At 42.2% G+C, this 23,837-nt stretch overlaps 2 protein-coding genes across 2 annotated transcripts; both read right to left on the bottom strand.

Moving 5' to 3' along the window:
• Positions 1-1,482: 1,482 nt before the first annotated feature.
• Positions 1,483-3,791, bottom strand: gem (GTP binding protein overexpressed in skeletal muscle). The gene is made up of 4 exons (XM_080470699.1): positions 3,159-3,791; positions 2,944-3,020; positions 2,504-2,708; positions 1,483-2,406 (listed from the first exon to the last, which is right to left on the bottom strand). Exons 1-4 carry the CDS (start codon positions 3,511-3,513, stop codon positions 2,123-2,125), a joined length of 921 nt encoding a protein of 306 aa, XP_080326825.1. The 5' UTR covers positions 3,514-3,791; the 3' UTR covers positions 1,483-2,122.
• Positions 3,792-10,013: 6,222 nt separating this feature from the next.
• Positions 10,014-22,760, bottom strand: rad54b (RAD54 homolog B). The gene is made up of 16 exons (XM_080471976.1): positions 22,628-22,760; positions 21,741-21,918; positions 21,278-21,455; positions 14,817-15,038; positions 14,360-14,665; positions 13,991-14,153; positions 13,612-13,837; positions 13,302-13,388; positions 13,089-13,209; positions 12,882-13,021; positions 12,505-12,795; positions 12,181-12,344; positions 11,845-12,106; positions 10,881-10,947; positions 10,596-10,793; positions 10,014-10,508 (listed from the first exon to the last, which is right to left on the bottom strand). Exons 2-16 carry the CDS (start codon positions 21,885-21,887, stop codon positions 10,279-10,281), a joined length of 2,802 nt encoding a protein of 933 aa, XP_080328102.1. The 5' UTR covers positions 21,888-21,918; positions 22,628-22,760; the 3' UTR covers positions 10,014-10,278.
• Between the last annotated feature and the right edge of the window lie 1,077 nt (positions 22,761-23,837).

The raw sequence follows: 23,837 nt of genomic DNA, 5'->3' as shown, positions 1-23,837 counted from the left end.
TGAGCCGGGCAGTCTCAAGCTGTCTGGTCAAACGTTAACCAAGCGTTAACCGGCAATATTTTATTGGATCTAATGATTGCCTAATCACCCGGCCCTCTATGTCAAGCTGGCCAATGAGGAAGTCGCTGACAGTGGAGGTGAAGACAGGGAGAACAGAACAATGATATACTACGTAGTTGTTTTTTTTAAAGTCAGTAAGACATGATATTAATCACAAATCTTTCCATTATTTTTGTAGATTTCTGTTGTGATATAAACTGATTAAATGAGTCCCTCATTCAAAGATTTGTACATTTCAAATAGCATAGTTTTGATTTACAGACCAAAAAAAGATGACAGAATAGAACAAAATGGTGAAAATAATACACAAGTATTGAAACTTGCTGTTTAAGGCCATTATTTCCTCTCAGACTTTGACCTGCATGTCTGCAGTGTTTCCTGTCAGATTCTCCGCTGGCAGCACAGCCTGATAAGGAGCTGTGTGTGGACAATAAGACGAACAGGCTGGATTGACGATCCGTCGCTGCATGACAATTCTAAGCTTTGAGGTCACCGGAATGATTCACCAGGTCAAAGCACATGTGTGAGGATTGATTTCTACCCCTGGCCGTGTCTCTTGATAAAGCTCCCCCCATTTTATGAGTGTAAACTTAAGAGTGCGAAAGATCCTAGAGGTTTCTACAAAGAGGATGTGGATGTGTTGTTTTTTTTTTTTTTTCACCATGTAATCTTGTCCCCACATGCTGCTGGGATTATCTTCTATACATCCAGATATATCCGCTGCCACCCAGAGCCAACAGCTTGATGAGATATAGGAAGCAGCACGTAGCATTTAAGGTGGAAAATTGTCAGAATCTGCTGCTGTCGAAACAAAAAGGCCCTGACTCAGTGTGTTCACAGGCCCACTCTACAAGCAATCCCAATGGTGTGGATGGAATAAAACCAAGAATTCAGATGGAAGAAACTCTGTTACATAAACCACGGCTCCATATGTGCAGGCAGCCTCACAGATACCACAGCTAACATGCACCAACACCATCTGCCTGACACTCCCCCAACTGAACATACAAAACACACACACACACACACACACACATGGGCTTCTGTGCAATGTTACCTTGGCAACTCATTTTCCTACATTTTACCGCTTTACTGGCAGAATTGACTTTGGGATTTCTGAGCAAACTGTGTCTGAGCTCGGTGTTACACTGTGACCCAAATCTCTGATCAGTCTCATACACACACACACACACACACACACACACACACACACACACACACACACACACGTGCAGGCTAATTTTGTTTCCAAAAGTTCAGCGTTAATGTCGCCACCTTAGTCATCGTTCATCTGCTCGGTTGTGTTGCTGTTAAGACCCCCCCCCCCTGTTTGTGCGAGTCCCTTTTGTGTAAAAGATGAGTCACCCACTTTAATTTCTTATCAGCATGACTGAGACGACAGACAAAAGAGTGTTTTTTTTTCATCCAAATAACATGTCACTTTATTTCATTAACCAGTGCTTAAATAACTTCTAAGTAGCAAAATACAGCGCAATAGCAATCTGGTATTCAGTTAACACCTCATAAATATAGTGAAGAATACTACTCAGCTGTATTTGTTTGAACAAAGATAGAAACCTCACATAAAATGAACTTACAACTGGTAATCTTAGCACTTTGGGACAAATTTGGCAAAAACAGGACCAGAAGGAAGTGGAAAAGAGAAAAAAAACAAAAAAACACGAACATGAATGTCTTTGTTCAAAACACAGAAATTAACAAAAGTCCTTTTTTTCTTCTCTCAGTTTCCATCACCCGATCTCTGACCTGTCAAACGTTTCTGCGACACACACACCGAATGTGTCCAACACAGACAAACGTCACTTCAGTAGCCGACGGTGAACCGCATCACGAAGGCTGGCACACTGAGCCAGGTCCACCGTGTGGACTTTAGATTGAGGCAAACAGGTGAAAACACTGCCGTCGACTCTCACGTGGAGGTGAACAGAGTCAGATCTGAATCTTCCTGGCACAAGGGCTTCAGAGGCAGGCGTCCCTGCGGTCGGCTCCCTTGCACGTTCACCTGCTCAAAGGTTTGATGCACGAGCTGAGCGTCTGGCGCCTACAGCACCGAAAGGTCATGGCAGGACTTGGACTTCAGCCAAAACGCAACGTTGGGATTGTTCTTCGCTACTATCTTGTCAAGGAAGCGTCTGGCCTTCATGGGTAGGCTCTCTCGGCGTGCGCTACAGTGCACGTGACGGCGACGTTTGTTGGCTTCCTTGGAGTCTCGGCGAAGACGCAGCTGTCGCACGATGCCGTGGAAGGCCTCCCAGACGTTGTGCTGCATGGCGGCCGAGGTTTCGATAAACTTGCAGTCGAAGACGGCAGCACAAGCTCGACCCTCTGAAGCCAAGGAGGAAGAACGAGGCAGAGAACTTTAGCTTTACACCTTCAGCATAAACACATTAAAGCTGATCTCATAAAAGCAATGTCTCCTTACCGCTGACTGACACCTCTCTGCGTCGCACCAGGTCACACTTGTTCCCCACGAGGATTATTGGTGTATTCTGGGCTGGACAGAAACGACGCAAAGTTATCCGGAGCTCGGACGCTCGCAGGAACGACGTCCGGTCAGTTATAGAGTACAGCAGCAGGTAGGCATCACCTGTCTGCATATAATGCTCCTGGGCCCATTCACCGTCCGTCTGTCAACACAGAAGTACATCGAGTTGAAGGAGGCAAATAAAAGTACATTTATTCAACAAGACAAAATAGAGACAGTGATATCAAAGATAAAGTCACTTCCGGTGAAAATAATAAGAATATTTATTATTTATAAGATCAACCAGAAAGCCAGAGATAACTAGTGTGTTTACAGTCAAACTGTGAAAAAGAAAAGTGGTAAGAAAGAGAGAGATGAGATGAAAAGCAAAGGCTCACCTCTGTGTCCCATGTGTCCAGCAGAGTTATAGTTGCAGGCTCTCCATCCACCTCAATGTCCTTTTCACACACTTCATCTGAAATTAGACAAAACATGTTAGAATAAAATCACCTCAGCCACATTTTGTAAATAAATTAAAATCATACAACTACATGCAGAAGTCAATGCACATGATGGAGTGTCACAGAGGTTGTTGTTTAGATCTTTTCCTCACCTCCACACAGCTCGCAGTCCTCACTGTCCATGCTGTCCGCCGCCCCGGCGAAGATGCTCGTGAACGCCGTCTTCCCGACGCCGCTGGCCCCGAGCAGCACCACCCGGTACGGTCTGTCGGGCTCCGCCGGCTCCCCGCCGGACTCGACGGAGATGACCGAGTCGGAAGACGACCAGCTGCCGCGGCTTCCCTCCGACTCCCCGGCGGAGCTGGTGCAGGACCTGGAGCGGGAGATGCAGGCGGGGACGCGGGCCAGGAGGCCGTCCGGCAGCAGGTGGCTGCCCGGGTCGCAGATGCTCCAGCGGTGCAGCTCGGTCTGCAGGCGGAGGCTGTGGCGGCGCACGCTGGAGAACATGGTACCTGAACGCAGCACGGTGGAGCCGCCGCTTCTCTTCCCTTTGGTTTTGGTAGCGGAATATAACGATTAAAAACAAGAAATGATCTTTTGAACTATGCTGTGGAAGTTGTCCATCTGTTTCTACATACAACACATCATAAAGTTATCAGAAGAGATTGTTTCTGTGCTTCAGTCCTCCACCCTGACTTAAAAAGTTCAACTGAAAAAGCCTTCTTGGTTTATAACATCCTAACAGGTGGAGAGAGCTCCTCGGTGGTCTCCGGCAGTCATCTGGTAATGCGCTCAGGGGGGTTCCCTTCAGTTTATATACACACAGTGGATGGAGGGAGGAGGGATGGGTGGATGGAGGGAGGAGGGATGGGTGGATGTCACTCCAGTGGAGCATGGCAGGGCGGATGGTTGTGATGCGCTGAACGTTTATCATGTTGTTAGAGGCGCACATGTCCAAGAAGTGTGCTGCTGTTCAGATTACTGTTACATGATAGATAGATAGATAGATAGATAGATAGATAGATAGATAGATAGATAGATAGATAGATAGATAGATAGATAGATATAGATAGATAGATCTAAGAATTTATACAAGTTTCATGCTGTGTCAACCTGTTTCATGTGATCCATCATCTTCAAGTCATATTTATAACTGTAAAAATGACTATTTAAAATGAATAAATAAATAGAAAAGTTTGGGTTGTCTTTCCGAGCAACAAAATCTCGTTTTTATTTGTTCCCTCGTGGTTTATTTGGTGTCCGTGTGTTGTGCTCTCACGTTTACTCTTCATTTTACTGTCACATTGTTCCTCTCTCCTGTCCCCCTTCGCTTCATCACTCGTTGCAGGATGTGCCTCATTGTCTCTGAGCTCCTGGTGTGGATAGAAAATATGTTTTGGCTTCGCCATCAACCTGGAACTTTTTTTAATGCAAAATACATTAAAAAACGTATTCAGTGATAACCAGTCTCAATCCGTTTAACTGATTTTGTTTTTACTATCTGTTGAGTATGGTTTGTTTTTATTTCTTGCTCATTGTTACTTTTCAGGTTTAAACAGAAAACAAAATAAAGTGAATATTTGATTTACTATTGCAAATAAAAACCATTGCGTATCATTGGAAGGTACCATGTTTGGTTGTTTTTTGTTTTTTTTTACAAAATTGTCCTTATACTTTACATTTTATATAGGGAAGTTTTGGTCTTTTTTAACATAAGCTCTTGTTATGGTGATACAGATTACATTTTCAAAACAGAAAAACTATAGATATTTACAAGCTTCACAATTATTGGAACCCAAAAAAAGAAGTGGTGATCTGAAATGTTAAATCTACATTACATGCCGTCTTCAGCCATGTCAGTGTCGAAGGCCCTGGAGTCTTGGACTGTTTGAAGACGAATGTTTTTTCTTCTTGTGCTGTTGAAACTGATGTTCTCTCTCGGGTCTGTGATTCCCTGACTATATCGGCTCAACACATGCCACGGAGGTCAGGGGAAAAAAAACAACCCAAAAACAAAACATTACGTAAGTTCTGTTGAATCAGTTTTCTTTGCATTTCAAAATGCAATGTGATCCATTCTGGATGGAGTTCATCTGAACTGCGTGTTGTGTAAGCCCAGGCAAGTGCACATAAAGCAAACATGTTGAGCCTCATTAACCGAATCCATTCAAACTGCTTCAGTCTGAACCGATGCCCTTGAAGATAAAGTGAAAAAGCAAAAAAGATAAATATACGGGTAAATGTGACATAGGTTCATCAATAACATTTATATTTTCTTAGACTGAAAAGGATATTTAGAGAAAAATCACAAACATGATGTAACTATTCCACTTCATTTTTCTCATTTTGTTTACATGTTTAAATAAAAACAAGAAAATGAAAATCTATGTGATTTACAGTTAAAATGATTAATTCCTATAAGTCCAGTGATATTTATTTCTCCAAGAGAAATATAGACTGCATTGCAATTTGGAAACTCACCATTCAACAGGCCCTTTGTCAAGTTTATCTCTCAAAAAAGACAAGATGGAGTGAATCGAACAGTTTTTATTAAATCAGTAAAACCTGTCTCGGTGGGAAAAAAAAGAAGACATCTCAACATCCCGCTCAGCACATTTGGAGTCGATAAAACCTCGTTCAACCTAATCAAGTCATCTATATCCATCAGCACGAAACGATGTATTGTTACCATTACCAGAAATCTTTTTTTTTATTATTAATTTAAAAGAGAAAATTGCTTTCTATTTACCGTACCCCAAAGATGAAGAAATGTGATGGAAAAAAAACACTTAAAAAGAGTTGCATTCTTGAAGTTGTACTTTTTCCACAGTTTAAGTCTTTTAAATTAATTTAAAAATGTTATATCAAGTAAAGTGACATGATCGATTCCAAAGTATCCTTCAAAACAAGAAGATGACCCGTTTGCTCTGCTTTGTTCCGTTATGTTTTAATGTAACGTTGTAGAATGCTCTAAAAACAGCTTTTACTCCAAAGTTGACTCATACTGAGAAAATAGTGGGTTCAAAAGTTGAGCCAGAAATGTCTGTGGAGTTTGCGATGTTTCTCGTCAGGATACTGACGATGAAGCACGATAGAATATCAGCGCATGCATTACATGTTCACTTGCACTCACATCGACGTGACTGGAACTGGGTGAGCCGCTGAAGTTTTCAAGGTGTGGCTCCACACTGATAACGGTGTTTTATGAAAGAATCAACACGCCCTGTTTACATTAGATGAAGGATTGATCAGTTGTAGAGCTAAAGACATTGAGGCCACAATGTTTGGATTTCTCCAACACTTGACATGCATAGTGGCTCTTTACTGTTTGAAGATATGCTTGGCGTGGTTTCCAGTCAGAAACTACTGAATGAAAGCATGAGAGCTGCTGGCAGCAGAACATTGTTAATGCGGTGGAAACCAGCAGTTGGCGTTCTGTGAATGACCGCAGATCAGACAGACCAGAGAGTCCCTGCCTCACATCATGCACCCATTCAGCTCGTAAACATCAGATTTCCATCTGCTGAAGCCCTTTGAGTGTGAGAGAGAATGAGCCACCGGAGACAGGGAAGGTTATTACAGTAATTGTGGGATTACATTTGCTTTTCTTTTTGCGACTGTTGTTTTTCAGGACTACTGTGCGGGGCCGCGGCCTCATCTGTGGGACCTGCTGCTGTGTATTACAGCTCAGATCTGATCTGCAGGACAGATGATTGGGCGACATTAAATCCTTGTTAAGTGCTGGAGCGGGACCAGGGTCATGAGGAGGGGATGACTAGAGGGAGGGATTGTGCTCTGGCTGCTTGCAGATTGGCAGGGTGATGTTGATGGCTGAATATAGACAGAAACAGAGAGGAGTGACCTCTTTTCTCTCTTTGAATTGATATCAAATAATGATCATAAAGGAACATTATGCACGTGGAAGCGGACCAATGTGAACTGCAAGCCAAAGGCCACTTTTGTGTCAAGCAGACTGAGGCCCAGCCAATAACCTGCACTGCAGATGATGTGCTTCATATGTTTCCAGGTTTTATTGCTTTAAATGTTCTGACAACATGAAGTGGATGTAACCTAATTTTCTTCTGTTTCTGCTCCTCTGGGCTCCAGCTCGTTAAAGACTGAACTCAGGGCTGATGGAAGGAAATATTAACTGTAGGTACACAATCACAAAGGTTTGAACAAAGACATTTTCCTTCACCAGATAGGACATAAATATTGTTTTCTTCTTTTCTTCATCGAACATGAAACCCTGCATTCAAGGGAGCTGAAACTCCCATCAGGGTACTCGAACTCCACCCGGTGTGCATGTTCCTTATTTCCAAGACAAGAGCAGAGGTTAGTATGACCATCCCAAACTCTTCACACTCGGTGACATACTGTCACACCAGCGTTTAGCTATCTCACAATCCCGACAAGGCGGCACTTTGAGACCGTGTCAATGAAATTTATGAAGAGAAGTGGAATCAGCTCACAGCCCCGGACACTACCCGATTGGATATCTCCTGCCTCGTAAATGATCCATGAAGAGATGACTCACAAAAGGCATCAACACAGCAAGTTTATTAGTGTAATCAGGATCATTATCCAGAGTGCAGAAAACTCTCAACTATTACATTTAATTTCTTTTTATTTGGCGTGGGATGATTGGGCGTAAATGTCACTGGAGCTCTGAAGAGATTTCAAACATTCGACAGCCAGATAAATTTGCTTTGACTGAGGTGAGGTCACATGTTCCTCATATCGTCTAATATTCCTAAAACAACTTGCAGCTTTAATATCTCTCCCTGATAATGAATGAAAAACAAAACAAACTGAGCCTCGGTGAATGCGAATACCAACGTCAATACATTTGGATCATCCAGAGCTTCGAGGATCACATGGACTAAACTTCCAATCTGTCTCCTTCAAAACAACTGCACCCCCCCCCCCCCCCCCCCCCCACCCCCCACAGCTGTGGGGAGTCGTTCATTCAATCCATATTCAGATCTTTGGGCTGTCGAGCCAGAATCGGCTTCAGAGAGGGATTGGCAGTTTGTCCAATGACAGCTGGTAAGCTTTACACAGGCAGACAAATTCCACCTCACGCAGCCACAAGCACATGGCCTGAGAGGCTGCGATTTGGATCAATACCTCACTGGAACGAGTGACACTCGTCTGTCAAGCACGTGTTCAATAACAACACCAAATAAAAATGAAAAAAAGTGCCACAAAATGGAATTGATGTGAAACAAAACAAATAGCGTCGTGCAGGGCAGGAGCTGGAGGAGGTTGCTAGGTGACAGTTGCTTAGTCACCACAGGTTTCTGTCTCAAACAAATGTCTTCCATTCCTGGCCTGTTGGACTTTGTACTGCGGTTTAGATGAAGTCAAGACCCTTCAATTGGATTGTGATACAATTTTCAAAACAATCATCAGGGGAAGAATTCCTCACGTCTGGCCTCATGAAATGACCATCAACTGAGAATCAGTCATAAATACACCTTGAACCATTTCATTTCCATCAATATCAAGCCAAACATACTTTCATGTATAATGAAATACTTTCAAAATAGTGTCGAGAGCTGAAGACAGAAATAGACATGAGGTGAGGAGATGAGAAGGAACTTTAAAAAGTCATCAACTAGTTCTGACCCCAGAATGTTATCACCAACCAGTCTTTGCTACAACCTCTTTTCCATTTGCTTTTGAGGCATATATATGAGAGAATGATGACAGATTTGAGCTCCTCCTGTGATGACAGAGGGCTCGTATTCCCATAAGCTGGTCCCCCCAGCTCTACCGGAGGCAGAACAGTTTTCTCCAAATGGCACCTCAAATGCTAAAATGTGCATTTGGTGCATGAATGCATTTGAATATGAATCATGCAAAGCACTGTTGGAGTTGTAAAAACATGTTATGTAAGAGAAGAACACTTTAATATCCTTGATAGACCTTTTTACTCTTAGCACTTAATCATCTGACTAATCTGTAATGTAACCAGAAACAATGAAAATTGTTCACCTCAGCTTGAGTGAGTGTGGAAACACATTACCATGACCTGATCACAGCTTCAAGTAGCAGCGACTTTGTCTGCAGCCTCAGTGCAGCTTTTACATTACCGTAAAAAAAAAAAAAAAGGCTCTCAAGAGCCAACATTGAGTTCCACATAGAAAATGTATTATGTCATAATTAAAGGTCACAGGGGGCTCAAGACTTTAAATTCTTGCGTAATAACTGTAGGGGCTCTTCAAAGTGGCACAGGGGCCACAGAGAATCATCAGGTAACTGCATGATAGCCACAGGGCCTCCAAAACACAAAGGAGAGGCCACGGAGCCACGACTCTCACATGCACAACAGTTTAACAACACACAGACCCATTTATTACACAACATTGCCCAACTATCACGCACAATTTTGATCTTCCATTAAATAGTGAATACACTATTTGTCTGGAGACAAACATTGTACTACAGCTTAGTGACTCTGACAAACCTGAACGCAAATCATATGTGAATCAGCGTTCACGGACACGCAGGGATACACACGACATGCTGTAACTCCCACGCGGCAGCTTTGTGTGGAAGAGCATGAACAGACCAGCGTTATCCAAATTAATACACCCAACAGATCACAGTATGGCCCACATTTACCACCCAGCACACTCAATGGGTACGAATGTGTCAAAGTCAAAGTCATCACATAAACTGTGTAAACTGTGACATTAAAGGGCAACTACTGAGGCCAAACACACTCGCCCTTCACCACCTTGATTCTTCTACGAGGGGATTCAGCTACTGAAGAGATACAGAGAATGAAGGCTGCTGCAAACTCGTCCTGTATACATTCTCACCATTCTGACTGGGAAAAGTGTAAACCCATCCACCGACACAGGAAATGTACTTTAATCTAGATGGGCACACAAGCACGACGGTTTTATGGTCCGATATTACGCAATACAAGTCACCAAACACCCACGGTCAATGATTTGTCATCCAATTTGCTCCAATAATGATTGTCCAACAATTATTGTCCATTTGAATTTAATTCATTTAATTACACTGTGACGGTCAATAACAGGGGTGAAACTAATGAAACCCACATATATTTTGGACAATAAATACAACTTCACACACGGTTACATTTGAAACAGACGAAAACGTTATTGCAGTCGGAAATTGTTAAATTCAGCATTCGCTGAATGTTAGTTATTCGTTGTCTGTGACAAAGCCCAGAGAGCTAAAAGACAAGTGTGTGTGTGTGTGTGTGTGTGTGTGTGTACGTGTACCAGGAGTTTACGGAGTCGCGTGGGAGATGGTGGTCTGGAAGGCGAATGTTATGTGGTTTCGTGCGTGATCGAGGTACGAGTCTGAGAAAGTTTGTGTGTCACCAGAGAAGTGTCTCCACTGCATGAGCTCCGACATGCTGAGGTGCTTCTGCGTTGCGGCTGCTGCCCCCCTGCGGTCGCCTTGGCGACCGAGCTGACAAGGACGGTCAAGAAGTTGCTCCTCGTCCTCCAAAACGTCTAGGAGAGAAGTGTGTGAGTGAACGTACGTGTATCGGTCAATGCGACCAAGCGTTTTCGTGTAGAGGTGACAATGTGTGGGCCTACCGTTGACTGTACCGTCCATACTGCAGCCACACTTCAGCAGGTCGTGGGTCAGAGAGGGCGTGTCAGACAGACTGAAGAGATCTCGAAGTTCGTTGATGGAGAAACTTGCGTGCTCGGTCCCTTTCCCCAGGTCAACCACTGTTCCAGAAAGCCCCTGTTTTGAGACCTGTCTCTGAAATATGCGCTCCTCAATGGTACCTGACAGGAAGCAACGCAAAGTCAGATGTAAAGCTTCTAAACATGCTGACCTTCCTAACTAATCGTGTTTTAATTGTGTATTCGTACCTGCAGTGAGAAGGCGGTAGATGTGCACAGTCTTTTTCTGTCCGTCTCTCCAGACCCGAGCCATGGCCTGGACACAGGAGAGAAAGGTCAACTTGAGTTTAGAATGAACATAACAGTATATACAGCGCCATCTGCTGGATGCAGATGTGCTGTAACCTGAGACAGAATTCATGATGTCTGCATCAGGACAAAACAAAATAAAATAAAACAAAAATTAAATATATTAATAATACGCTCAATAAATGCAACCGTTAATTTTGCAGGAGCAGCTACCAGGCTGAAGTTAGGCATTTATTTTTGTTATTCTCCCACGTGGCTACTGGATTTCAGAGTTGTGTCACTTTAGGAACGGAAGTACCAATAATTAGTCCACCTTTAAAAAAGTAGAGTAAGTCCTTTAAGCACAAATTAAGAAATAAGTAAACTTAGACTATTCAAACAGGAAATGGGGAAATTTTTAATGACAAATAAATAAAAAAGGAAAGATGTTATACAGAGGACGTGGGAGAACCTTAAATAAAGGAAATATGAGACAACACAGCAAAATTAAAATGAATTAGTTAAATAAAAGAATTAAAAATGACAGACACGAGCATCACATAATAAAAACAAATATATATAAAAAAAAAAGTAATTGAAGAGTAATCTAAGATGTAACTGATTTCATAAGACCCAATTTGTCAGAGAGGTGATTCCACAGCTGAGAAGCATTTTCACCTTTACATTTATGTCTGAAACTCCGGTTGATGTTGTGTTGTGCTTCAGTATTACTAACAATCTACACAGTTTCACCTCAACAGATACGTAGGTCATCAATATCTTAACTTTTTAAGCAATCTCAACAGTCTACATAGGAATTGATTTCTTGATCATTTGTACAGTCTAGACTGGTCTGAAGGTGAAACACGACGGTCTGGGAGAAATTAAACAGTACTACAGTCTTGGAGCTTTGCTTGTGCGTTACCTGAATGTCATTGGCTGGATTCCAGTCGATGTCGTACAGCACCAGGTGAGACGCTCCGATCAGATTGAGTCCCACCCCGCCCGCTTTGGAGCTCAGCAGAAACAAAAAGTTTTGAGAATAAGGACTATTGAAACCGTCGACCAGCCGCTGTCGCTGACCCGTGGGCGTCTGTCCATCCAGCCGACAGAAGGTGTAACCTGCATGTGCACACAGGTCCTGGAGCATGTCCAGTGTCTGAGTGTAATTTGATACCACCACCACCCTGCAGAGGTACATGTACATTGTCAGATGTAGATTTTCCGTTCAAAGGCACAAAATATGAACATTTGCACAGACCTGTCTGAAGGGCTGAGCTGTCTGATGGCAGCGAGCAGATCTGAAAGAACCAGCAGCTTTCCAGAGTCGGCGGCGTTGAATGTGCCTGAGGAATAGGATTCTGGGAAGACGTCTGCCAGGCCTTCGTATACCGAACTCTCCACAGACCCACTGTGGGTTTTTTCCTGCAAATGACACAGTAATCACTATTAAGTTAATGCGGTATCCTACCTTACAACAAATGTGCAGATCGCAGGGTAAAGTAAATTATTGGAATTTGTATCATCGGTAAATCGCTCCTTCAGACGGACATCATCACTCTATCAGGAGACATAAAAGTGTGACCTTCACGGTGACGTGGAGCAGAGCAGGATGGTTGCAGAGCTTCTTCAGTGCAGTGATGCAGGCCAGGTGTGTGTGGGTTTGAGTGGATCCCTGAAGGCAGGCCCTGAAGACTCGGTGGCAGAGGAGGTGTTTGTACAGCTCTTGTTGCAGAGCCGACGGCTCACAGAACAGCGTCCAGTCAAGACGAGGGGGCAAGTAGCGGTTGATGATCTCTTGCGTTCTCCTCAGGATGAACATTCCAGTCAGACGAGAGAGTTCAGCTGCTCGCTCCTCCCCCAGAACGCTCTCCTCCTGTTCAGAGAAGCAGCTTCTGACATCGAGCCAAACACCAGATAAGGTCACTTGAATATGGAGCAAGAAAGATGAAATGGCATTACCTCGGTGCAGGATGGCTGTCTGGAGCGCAAGATCGGCTCTTCATACACTTTTCTATACCCAGTTGATGACCCAAGAATTCCTGGGTTAACAAACTCTATGATTGCGTAAAACTCCTGGAGGTCGTTCTGTACTGGAGTGCCTTTAAAAGAGACAATTTATTATAGAACCTCAAAACTGGAACAAAGTTCAAGGATTTCACTCTTCACCTGTGAGTATTACTCTCCGATTACAGCTGAGGCTGCTGATGGCTAAGGATGTTTTGATGCTGCTGTTCTTCAATCTGTGACCCTCATCACAAATCACAAGACCAAACGGCACTTTCTGTACCTGAAGACCGACAGAAAACACAACACCAAAAGATAAATTAATGATGTGAATGGATTTATTCAAATATTCTGGGAGATACAAGGTAAAAGTACCTGCTCCAGGCAGCGCAGCAGCATTTCATAGCTGATCACCAGAACACTGTGAAGAGGGGAGATCACGAACTGCTCGACCCTGTGGTCCTGAACATATGCACATTTTTATTTCAATTATTCCAGACGTTATGAATAACATGATTAATCATAACATTTTAACATCAAGTTTGAGCAAAAACGTTGTGTCAAGCAAAAGACTGTAGATTATAATAGAATAAATATATGTTATTTTCTATTTCTACCCTCACATCACCTCCTGGTGAATATGTGAAAATAAATAAACAAACTCCTCTACCTGCTTCCTCCTCACCTGATCCACTGTAAAAACTTTGATCCTCTCGCAGCCCAGCCACTTGTTAAACTCTGCAGACCAGTTCTGCACAAGGCTTCCTGGCGTGACCACCAGGACACGTTTAGCTTCAGGTTTCCCTCCATACGGTCCCTGTTTCAGCAGTGTCCAGGCCAGCGCCACACTCTGGAGAGTCTTTCCCAGACCCATTTCGTCAGCCAGGATTGCACCGTAGCGACCAACCGCTCTGAGGCACAAATTAATTAATAAAATCATCTTAAAAGCTGTGGGTTCGTTTCCAGGTGTTTGGTAAAAAAAAAGAAAGGATTCCGAAAAAGTTATTTTTTTTTTTTTTGAAAGAGAATTTGCTGATATACAGTATTGAAAACATTAGCGTCACCTCATGCCCATAACACACTCGTAGAGAAAGAGCAGGCCGTCTCTCTGGTGTGGTCGCAGGTGGGTGGTCAGGTACGGATCAACGACGACGTCGACTACTGGAAGGCCTGACTTGTTATTGGACCACTGGTGGTTGGCGGAGGGACGAGGCATCACCAGAGCACCTGGAAATACAATTTTATTATGAAAATCACAAAACTACTTGTCAAATTTCTATTACATATCTTATGTGGAGTTAAAATGGAAAACTACCCTTTTATTTAAATGATTAAACCTGGCAATGCCATGAAAAGAAAACAAACCATAATGTCAAGAACAAATCATGTGTAGAATATTCTGACAAGCCGTACTTGTGACTGAGTTTACCTACCACGTGCTAGAGGGTCATGTCGAGGTTTACAGGTATGTTCTTCCTCTGGTCTGGCTGCTGAGTATTCTGCATTCCCCAACATTGTTGGTGGAGAGAATGGTTTGGATGCCAAGCATCGAGGGGGAGGAGGAGCAGCGGACCTTGTATGTGACACCAACTCCTGCTCAGTTTGAACCTCCTGGAAGCAACGGCCCTTGGCAAAGTTCTCGGCAGAAATGATCCCCATCACCTCCACCTCCTTCCCACCAACCATCAGAGTCTCGCCCTCAGACAGTGAGGCCAACTGAGACACTTTGTAGCCACTACCTACAAAACAAATGTGCAAAAGACAACGGTCTGAGTGATGTATATGAAGAGGACGATATCCCACACTGGTATATAATTGGATGTGAGAGAAAGCATTTGAGGCGTCGGTAAAAAAAACAACAACAAAAAAACTGCTCTGTCTTTGCCTCACCCTTTCCAATATCTTTCCCTTCCATGTCTTTCAGTGTTACAGTACGTCCTCTTGTCACCAGCACTGCATCACCCTCCCAGCGTTTATGTTTCTTCTTACTGGCTTTGCACCACACAACACTGAAGTAACGCGCTTCATCCTGACTGCAGGCGGAGTTTGTGGCTGCAGGGGGCTGCGGTGTTTGAGGAGACCCGTGAGTCAACGGAGGGCTACTGTTCAACCCTGTAACACATCAAACACAGTGGCTAAACAAACATTTTAAAAACAAATAAAATAACACAATTAAGGGTGAAAGTTCAAAAAGTTGCCAGCAGAGGTCACTGTTGAACCAAGACATAAAGAAGACTGTGACTGCTTCGTTTAGAAATACCATAGATATACATAACAGAAATAGAACTGCAAAAATTCTTATTGCCAGTGTCATCTGGTTTGAATAGACATTTTTAAGGAATATCAAGCACACATGATGAAATGAAAGAGGTTATTGAGCTTTTAATAAACATAAGACCAGTAAAATTCTTCCTGTTAGTGTATTTTTTTAATCAAAAAATGAGTAAACGAACCGTAAAACAAACTGACAGTACTTGTTGACCAACAATACAATCAGTATTGCACTCACTTACATTAAATAGCAATAACATCAAAAACTGACACGACCACCCTTCCTGTTTTCACCAGACTGACCAAAAAACTCAACAGCTAAAGAATTCCTGATTTTCCTAGCCACTGACTGTTTTTTTTTTCTTACCTTGTTTGAAAAAATTTGCCCTCATGAGAACCAAAAAAAATTAAGTTAAGGCTTTAAAAAAAAACTGAACTTGCACTGAAATCTTGTTAATTTCAAGTGAAGTGGGGAAAAAACTCCAATAAAACATAATTTAAAAAAACAGTGATAAAGGCTGACTGTGATTATATAAGAGGAATGTCAGCTGAATTGATCACATTTTCTCCCTAAACATTTAATATTGGCCTTTTTTTTTTATCAACTATAAAATCAGCAGAACATACTGATCAATACAATAAACGTGTGATGTATTTTTCATCTGTCTTGAATTATACAGACCTTTCAGACTATTGTAATGGTCCTATTGTTGCACACATGGTTGCTAGAGAACGCACCAGCAAGGTACATGTCAATCAACACCACATACTTTCCCTTCCAAAATATGGACTTTTCACATTTCTTGTACCCGGGTAGGCCTATCACAGCGTCACTAATATAAGTTTCTACCGGCTTTGTCACAGCTGCTATCAGTACACATTGGAATGATAATGCATTATTAACAGTGAAGAAGAAAGAAGAGTCTGATGGCAGCATAGGTCTGCATTTACCCGCTCGAAGCAAACAGGTTATTGGTATCTGTACGAGGCACTATGTTTCAGGAAGTAAATAAAGTTCTTAGATCGCCATCACACAGAAAACTGACAAGTGTGATTGCTCCACAGCTTATTGTGACATACTTTGATCTCCCCAGAGCCTCTCCACCTTCCAACACTGGCCACAGATGTGCGTGTTATAGAGGCAGCCCATGCATAAGGCGAGCAGCCTTTAGTTTCTCTACTTTAATCTTGGCCCGCAGAAGTTCTTCTTCCAGTTCTTGCTTCCTCTTCAGCCCCTGTCTTTTCTCCTCCAGATACAGGGCAACTTTCTTGTGATTGGCCAACACCAGCTCAAGCTCTTCTTTAGCCAGGTACAGAGGCTTGTCCAGCTCATGATGAGGCTGGATGTCATTGGGGTAGAGGTGGTGGCGTATGGGCAGCGGCGAGGTTGAGAGGGGGATGTTGACCGACGAAGCAGTGGGAGACAGGGACGTTTCGTAATCATGGATGCTGCCCAAGTCCTGCTCCTCCTCTTCCTCCTGGCCTCCATCCACCGCCTGTGCCGGGTGCGAGGAGAGGATGGTGAGGTCTGGTGGTGGCTTTACGTCCTCTTCAGAGTCCAGCTGGACCACCTTGTGGGGGATACTTGGGACAGCTGCTGAGTAATCCTGGAGTCCTGCCAGGGAGGAGCTGCTGCCAGGATTCTCAGTGGGGGAGTTGTGCTTGCTGTATATTAATCTACAAATGAGAGACGGGATAAAAAGGAGTGAACCTGGAGGGTTTAAAAAGCTTTTTACAAGGCGTCTACATCTGGGTAACATTGAATGTCTTGAGTTTTGTGTTCATGACACTGAACATAGCAAATTAAGGAATTAGATTGATTAATTGGGAGTAGATCGAGTTTAAATCAAAGCAGTTACCACCGTTGTTGACAGCCACACAGGAGATAAAATGTATTGTTTGCGTCTTTTTATGTTGTTTGGTCAAGAATTTCTTTTTTTATAGCATGATTTATCTTTACAAACTTTTTTAGCCGTAACAGTTTTTTTTTCCATGTGAAAAAACTTTAAAAGAAAATTCAATAACTAATGAAGGAAATATTTTGTTGTGTTGTTGAATATGAAGATGTGCAGTGAGCTTCTAATCTGATAATTGTAGAAGTTGCTCAAAGTCTGTGTGTGATGTCTTGTTTTTAAAATGTGAGTCTCTGCTCGTAGGTGTATGTTGCGTTGTACCTGCGCAGAGCGTGGTCCTTGTCGTGGAAGGGCACGTGGTGAAACAGGTGAGGGATCATCTCCATAATTCTCCTGGTTGGCTCGGAGATGCTGGCTCGGTACTCTGGCTGGGCGTGTCTCCGCAGCATCACTTCCTGCTTGGCTGTCTCCTTCAACCTCTTGTAGAGTGTCCTCAGGCCCTGAGCGGTGCGATGGGGCCTGTCCCCTCCCAGGGCGTTGTACTGCTCGGCCACCGTGTCCCAGCACTTGTTCTTGTCCACGATGACCGCATGTTTGTTGGTGTGCTCCTCCAGGATGCGGATGTGGGGATGGACCAGCTTCAACAGGTCCAGCTTCTCAGAGAGGGTGAAGTTGGAGGATCGAGCCTTACCTACCATGCTGGGCAAAAATATAGGACTGCTCTCCATCTTGAAGCATAGCCAGCTCCCACAGACCAAGTCAGGCCTGTGGCTTGTCACCCTTCAGTGACCACACTCAGCTCTGTGGCTCCTCGCCCTCCCCACCTCTCCCTGCTGCTCTCCTCTCCTGGTCCACGGTGACACACTAAAACCGGCCTAACTCTCACACATGTCTCATGTGACTTCTCTCCTCTCTCCTTCTCCTCTGAACCACACATAAGCTATGACTAACAAGTGCATGGATCCACACACTACTCCTGGGTTCCCTCTCGGCTACGTTGCACAACAAAAAAACAAGCTGTGCTGCACACAATAAGAATCAGGCTTAACTAGGCCAGCCTCGTTTAGGCCCCCGCCTACCGCGGAGGGCTTTGGATGAATTCCTCCCAGCTTAGGCTGACGTAGCTAAGCCGCTTAAACCCAGCCCGACCTACTTACAGCCTGGTCTGTGTAAACCCCAAACCAAGCACAGCACGGCCACACTGCCTCTGCAACACAACATGGTGGCCGCGCCGGGGCTGCGCACGCCATAGAACCACCAAAACATGTGTCAAGTGCCACTTTGCCACTTTATTGTTGGTCAGGAGTCTTGTTTTTTCTTTTCTTCCCTAAACTGAGTAACGTTTTGAAAGAGCGCAGGCTTAACTAACCGTGTGGGGGAGGGGTCTGCGCGAGCGCTGCGCACTGTGCGCATGCCCGCAGAAAACACCGCTTCTTCGAAAATCTGCCCTTCCGCTCTAATGTGGACAATAAACTTAAAATCTGCACAGTAAACGAAGATTTAACGGGTTACGGCGTGTTTTTTTTTTTTTTTTTGGGTTTGTTTTTCCCCGTGATTGTGTAGACTCGAGCCGCGTGCCTTCACGGCAGTGGACAGACGCACGGCGCTAATGGAGCCGCTGCCGCAGCTGCAGCAGCCGCCGCCGCTCATCTGCATAATGCCGGACCTGCCGTCACTCAGCCTCAAGGAGCCCGGTTTAACGTCCACCTCACAGCCCGAAGGTTATTATTAGACTCCTGTGGAGAATGGAGCAGAACGAGGAGGCGCACTGAGCCTCTCCTGCAGGAGTCCGGCGGCCAGATTCATTCAGAATGCTGTGTGGTTGTAGGAAATTAGTCAGGGTGTTGTATGATGGCGTTTCAAACGCTCCGAATTCCAAATTCGTTTCGCTCGTTTAAAGCCTTCGGAGAGAGAGTGACATGACGGCATAGAAATACAGATTAATGGTCAAATTATATCCTTTGTTCGAGTGCAAAGAGGTATGAGTACATAATGAAAAAGTTTAAATGTGTTGTACTATATTAAATGACCCCGAACATTGCGCCAGTGTTTTCTTGTGTTTTCCTGTCATTTCCATTCTTATAGTCACAGTTAAGTCTTGTACATATTAATATTTCCTAATTTATTCTATCTTATTTGATATTTTAACATCCTCTTCCATTTGCTATAAAAAGCTCCTGAATGCAGACAACAGCCATTTTAAATGATTTTATCGAGAGGACATTTACCTAGTGTTTTTTTTTTTTTTTAATTAGTTTTGTTTTGACATCGTATGTTTCATCGTTTATCTTATCTAGTTTTATCTCGCATATACATGGGCTACTTACAATGTTCCAACAGCTCCCTCTGTCACGTTTAAATATTTTTCCTTGACAGGTTGATCGATTATTTCTTTATGTTGTGATTGATTGTATGCATGAATAGAAGTTACATTTGAATTTCCCCTTCCGGGATAAATAAAGTTGTTCGAACTCACTATTGTATTTCTTAAGTGTTTTATTCTATCAGAAGCAATGCTGTCAGGAATTTCTCACTGGGATTAAAAAAATAAAATTGTTTTCTCTTCTGTTCACTTTAACAATGTGTTCCGATATAAAATATAATGAAATGTAAAAAAACAAAAGGTCCTCCATTGCATCCTTTATAGGTGTTTTTGGATATTTCTCCTCACAGTGTTGCTGGTGACACTTTGGAAGCAATTAGCTTTTAGTGCATCATTTACTTCTTGGCTGGTTTCAAGGTTGTGCTGGCCACTACACTTAATAAAGCACCAAATCCCTGGTACATTAATCAGCAACTTTATTTGAAGAGTTCTAGTCAATATTTTCTTTGTCATTTTTTAGACTTGACCTGTTTTGGTCCCATGTTTAACATTTCCAGTTTGAAGAGTCCACGTGTACCTAAAATGATTTGAGTTGAGTTCAATGAGTCTGGTATTAAAAAAAAAAAATTTGCTCTGGAGAATCTGGGTTTAGCTTCAAGACACCAGTCGGGATTAAGAGTCTTTGTGTACGAACCCCATATAGTCTTAGTCTGATGTAAACAACGTTTGTCTTAAAGAGGCTGGGAGTGGATTAGAGAGTCCATGTCAACATTTTAAAGAAACTATCCCATTATTAATATATGTGCTTTTTTTAACCTATTATGATTTGTTCTTCTTTTATTATTTCATAATATTTGTATATTCTGCTGATTGCACAACCACAATGAAATTGATTTACATGTCAGTTTGTGTAACTTAATTACTCTGATGAACCCCTCTCTATAGAAGGCTCGTGTTTAGAGGAAAATACAGTTTTTGTAAACCAAGTCATTTTTTTTCGTTAAGACAGGATTATTATTACTTAAAAAATAAATACCAGTAACAGGAAACTGCACACATTATGTCATTGTCGAGCTTTTCAGTTCTATCAACGGTTTCCTCACACAGATCTGGCTTCACTCCAGCTCCAAACTTTGTAACAACGTCCAGCACCAGTAGCTGGCTTCCCATTCCCCCAGTATGACCTACAAGTCACTGCGATAAGCAGATCACATCCATTACATTTTCCTTGTGTTTGAGACACCAAGCTCTTGTAAAGCAGAACCACCCCTTTTTTTCCTGATCCATTTCCAGGAAAAAGATGAAGTTATATGCAGGGTTTTTTTCTGCAAACACAGCAATGTGACATCACATCTCCTGTGGATGTGAGTCACTTACACTAAAGTCGAATGGCAATCGCATATGAATTGTACATCTGCGCAAAAAATTTGAAAATCAGGATTTCGATTTTTGATTAAATCCCTTTTCCATTGATTGTTTTCCCAACGTGCATGTTCAATGAATAATGTACGTAAATACCATCATGAAAACCACACTAATACCGTTCTGTGAGGATGTAGGCGAAGTTTAATAGCGTGCCACAGTAAAAACATACAAGGTTTTGTGTTGATTTCAAGCACTTTTTGAGATGAAATACAGCATCTGAAAATGGTATATTTAAAAAGTTCCGATGCAATAGTCAACAGTCAGTCTCATAGCAATAAGGTCCGAGGATGGAATTTACATAGTCTCCTCATGTGGGTTTCCTCCCACAGTTGGAAAACATCACATGAGGCTAATTGGTAACTCTAAACTGCCTCAGGTGAAAATGTGAGTGAGTGACTGTTTTTTTTGCTCTGTGATGGACTGGTGAAATGTACCCTTCCTTTACTTAGAGAAATACATTTAAAATATTTGTGACTTACCTGCAGTTATCTCGTCTTCCAAGAAAAGATTTTGATGATTTGTCTCATTTTCTTTACTCTCTGTTGCACTGAGAACACGAGCCAGAGCCTTGGACAAAGTGGGAGCAGTCTTGGGAGCTTTGGGCTGGACATTACATGCAGTTTTCACCACAACTGGGGGCGCAAGACTTTTCTGGACCTTCAAGATAAAAGAAAAGGGGTCTTTTTTAATTTATTTTTTGATATTTAGCATAACAAAAAAGAATAAATGGCCTACTAAAACCAAATGTCATTTAGATTGTGATGTAACCACAAATAACTAATATAAAATACAGTACATCATCATCAGTGCAGCTGAAGGAACAGTTTCAGAAGAGATGGAAATAAAAGTAAAGCTTTAAAAGTGATTTAAACGAAGATCCTAGTGAGGAATGTCACATCATGCCATAAATACACTTTTTGTCGCAGGGTTTGAAAGACATACCTTATGCAGTGCATTGCTTACAGCAGGCTGAGAATCCAGAGGTTTCGATCCAGCTCCAGGAAGTGCAGCAGAAGCTCCAGGTGGCACAAATCGAGGCTTTTTCATAGCATTACCCAGCAGCTGGCTGGGAGCTCCGGAGCGCCTCATTTTACAGTCAGAACACACACAAGGCTTTGTCCTACAGGAGTGAATAGGAAGACACAGAAAATATTAGCCATTGACACACACTTAATATTAATGTCAACTATGCAGTACAGTCCAGGCTGATCTCACATTGATAATATTAACAGCCATAGAAACAGCTTAAGATGTTTTAAGACATAATGAAAACCGTTTCCACTTTGACTCGTTAACAATATAAAAGAGTGAGTTCCGTTCTACGATACACAAGTAGGCTTATTTATCTTCTAACTTAGTTCTTCGACAATAATAAATTGACTACTCGTGCTATTTATTAGAGCATCTCCAATAAACCATCACACACTAATCGCCTAAATACTTTTGCATGTGGCATCTGATTAAGTGAAACATTTTCTTTAATCACACAGTTGACATACTTTTAGATCAGACTATATTATATTACTATTACATTTTGTTATATGATGCAACCTCTGGTATTGTGGGCATATCATGTCAGTAGATGCCATAGGTATATTGGAAAACCTGTTAAAAAAAAGAATCTATATTGATGTGTAGACGTAGACTAAATGAATTGGGACTTCCAGTCTAGACACAAGTGACAGTATTTGTAGTGGAGTCTGGCTCCTCTCGGCTTGTTAGCTCACGTTATTGATTACTAGCAAACCAGCTAACAAGCTATCGTTGCTAACGCGTCTGACGCGGTGTAAAGTTGGACGGCATCATGTTACACAATGCGCTATACGTACCAAGATGAGCTAGAAGCTTGATGGAAACATGTCACTTCGTAAATTGTAAGTAAACTCTAAAACCACGCGTTTATCCGTGTCTCTTTCCTTCTAATTCTCCGAGTCACTTCGGTTTCTCCCGCTGAATGCTGTCAGGAAACTGATTGGTGGAACCAGTAGATGTGGGCGTGGCCTCGAGAAAAAGAAGGCGTTTGATTTTAACACCGCTACAACGTAAACGCTTATCGCAATGTATACTCACGACACCGCCCGAGAGATGTAGCAATACGGTGATCGCTGTGTGTTAATGGAGCGCTCTAAAAGGTTTTCGCTTGACATTTCTTTGGCACGTGTGTCCAAAGTGTGAACATTCCTGAGGATGTAAACTTCACTTTATTAGGTTTGTATATGAATATACATCTTCGTTTGTAACTTTTAATATCAACATTATACATTGATTTCTTCATGCACTGTCCTTGATTACCTAACTGAGATCACGTCGAATGTATTAACTTGTCGAAATAAATAGTGTGAGACTAATATATATAGTTTTGGTATGTTTTTGCATATTAAATGGTGAAAGGCAGAGATGGAAAAAGCTCATACATTTTTAACCCAAGCAGGACAACTACTATTACATGTCCTGAGTACTCGTTTCAAAAACCTCTCAAAAAATGCGTATTTTTAATGGTAAGAAATGGCTTTGGAAGTAGCAGCAATGTACTTCATTTTCCCAGCATAAAATATCTATATCAAATCACATCTCCCATACAAAAAGAGAAATGCAAATTGAAAGATCGGAAGATATATTCAAGTTGAGGCCCTACTATTTAGCGATTTGTCATTTTTAAAGCAGTATCAGTAAATTCACATATTAATGCAAGTACTCCAAAGTATTACCTAATTAAAATACCGTGAATATAAAAAAGACACTCTTTAAAAGTGTTCTTCTAATATGCAAAAGAAAACACAATAGAAACTACAATTATTATAACAAGTAGCTTACAAGGTAAAACTGATCAAATAAAATTAGCCTATATAGTGAAAAAATATACTCTTATATTGATAATAACTTATATTAATGAAAAGTCTAAATAAGCTTGTATAGCTATTAGAAATCACCAATAATGCAATATTTATAGATTCTCATTTACTTTGAAAATACAGTTTCTTGTGTTAGATACTGTGAGCTCACTGAAATTGAGAGGAACTATTTGATAGTAGAAGATAA

The sequence above is a fragment of the Lipophrys pholis genome (genome assembly GCF_963383615.2).
Source record: "Lipophrys pholis genome assembly, chromosome: 9".
Taxonomy (NCBI): Eukaryota; Metazoa; Chordata; class Actinopteri; order Blenniiformes; family Blenniidae; genus Lipophrys; species Lipophrys pholis.
The sequence above is the reverse complement of the archived record's forward strand: the minus strand, read 5'-3'. Positions and strand labels throughout refer to the sequence as shown.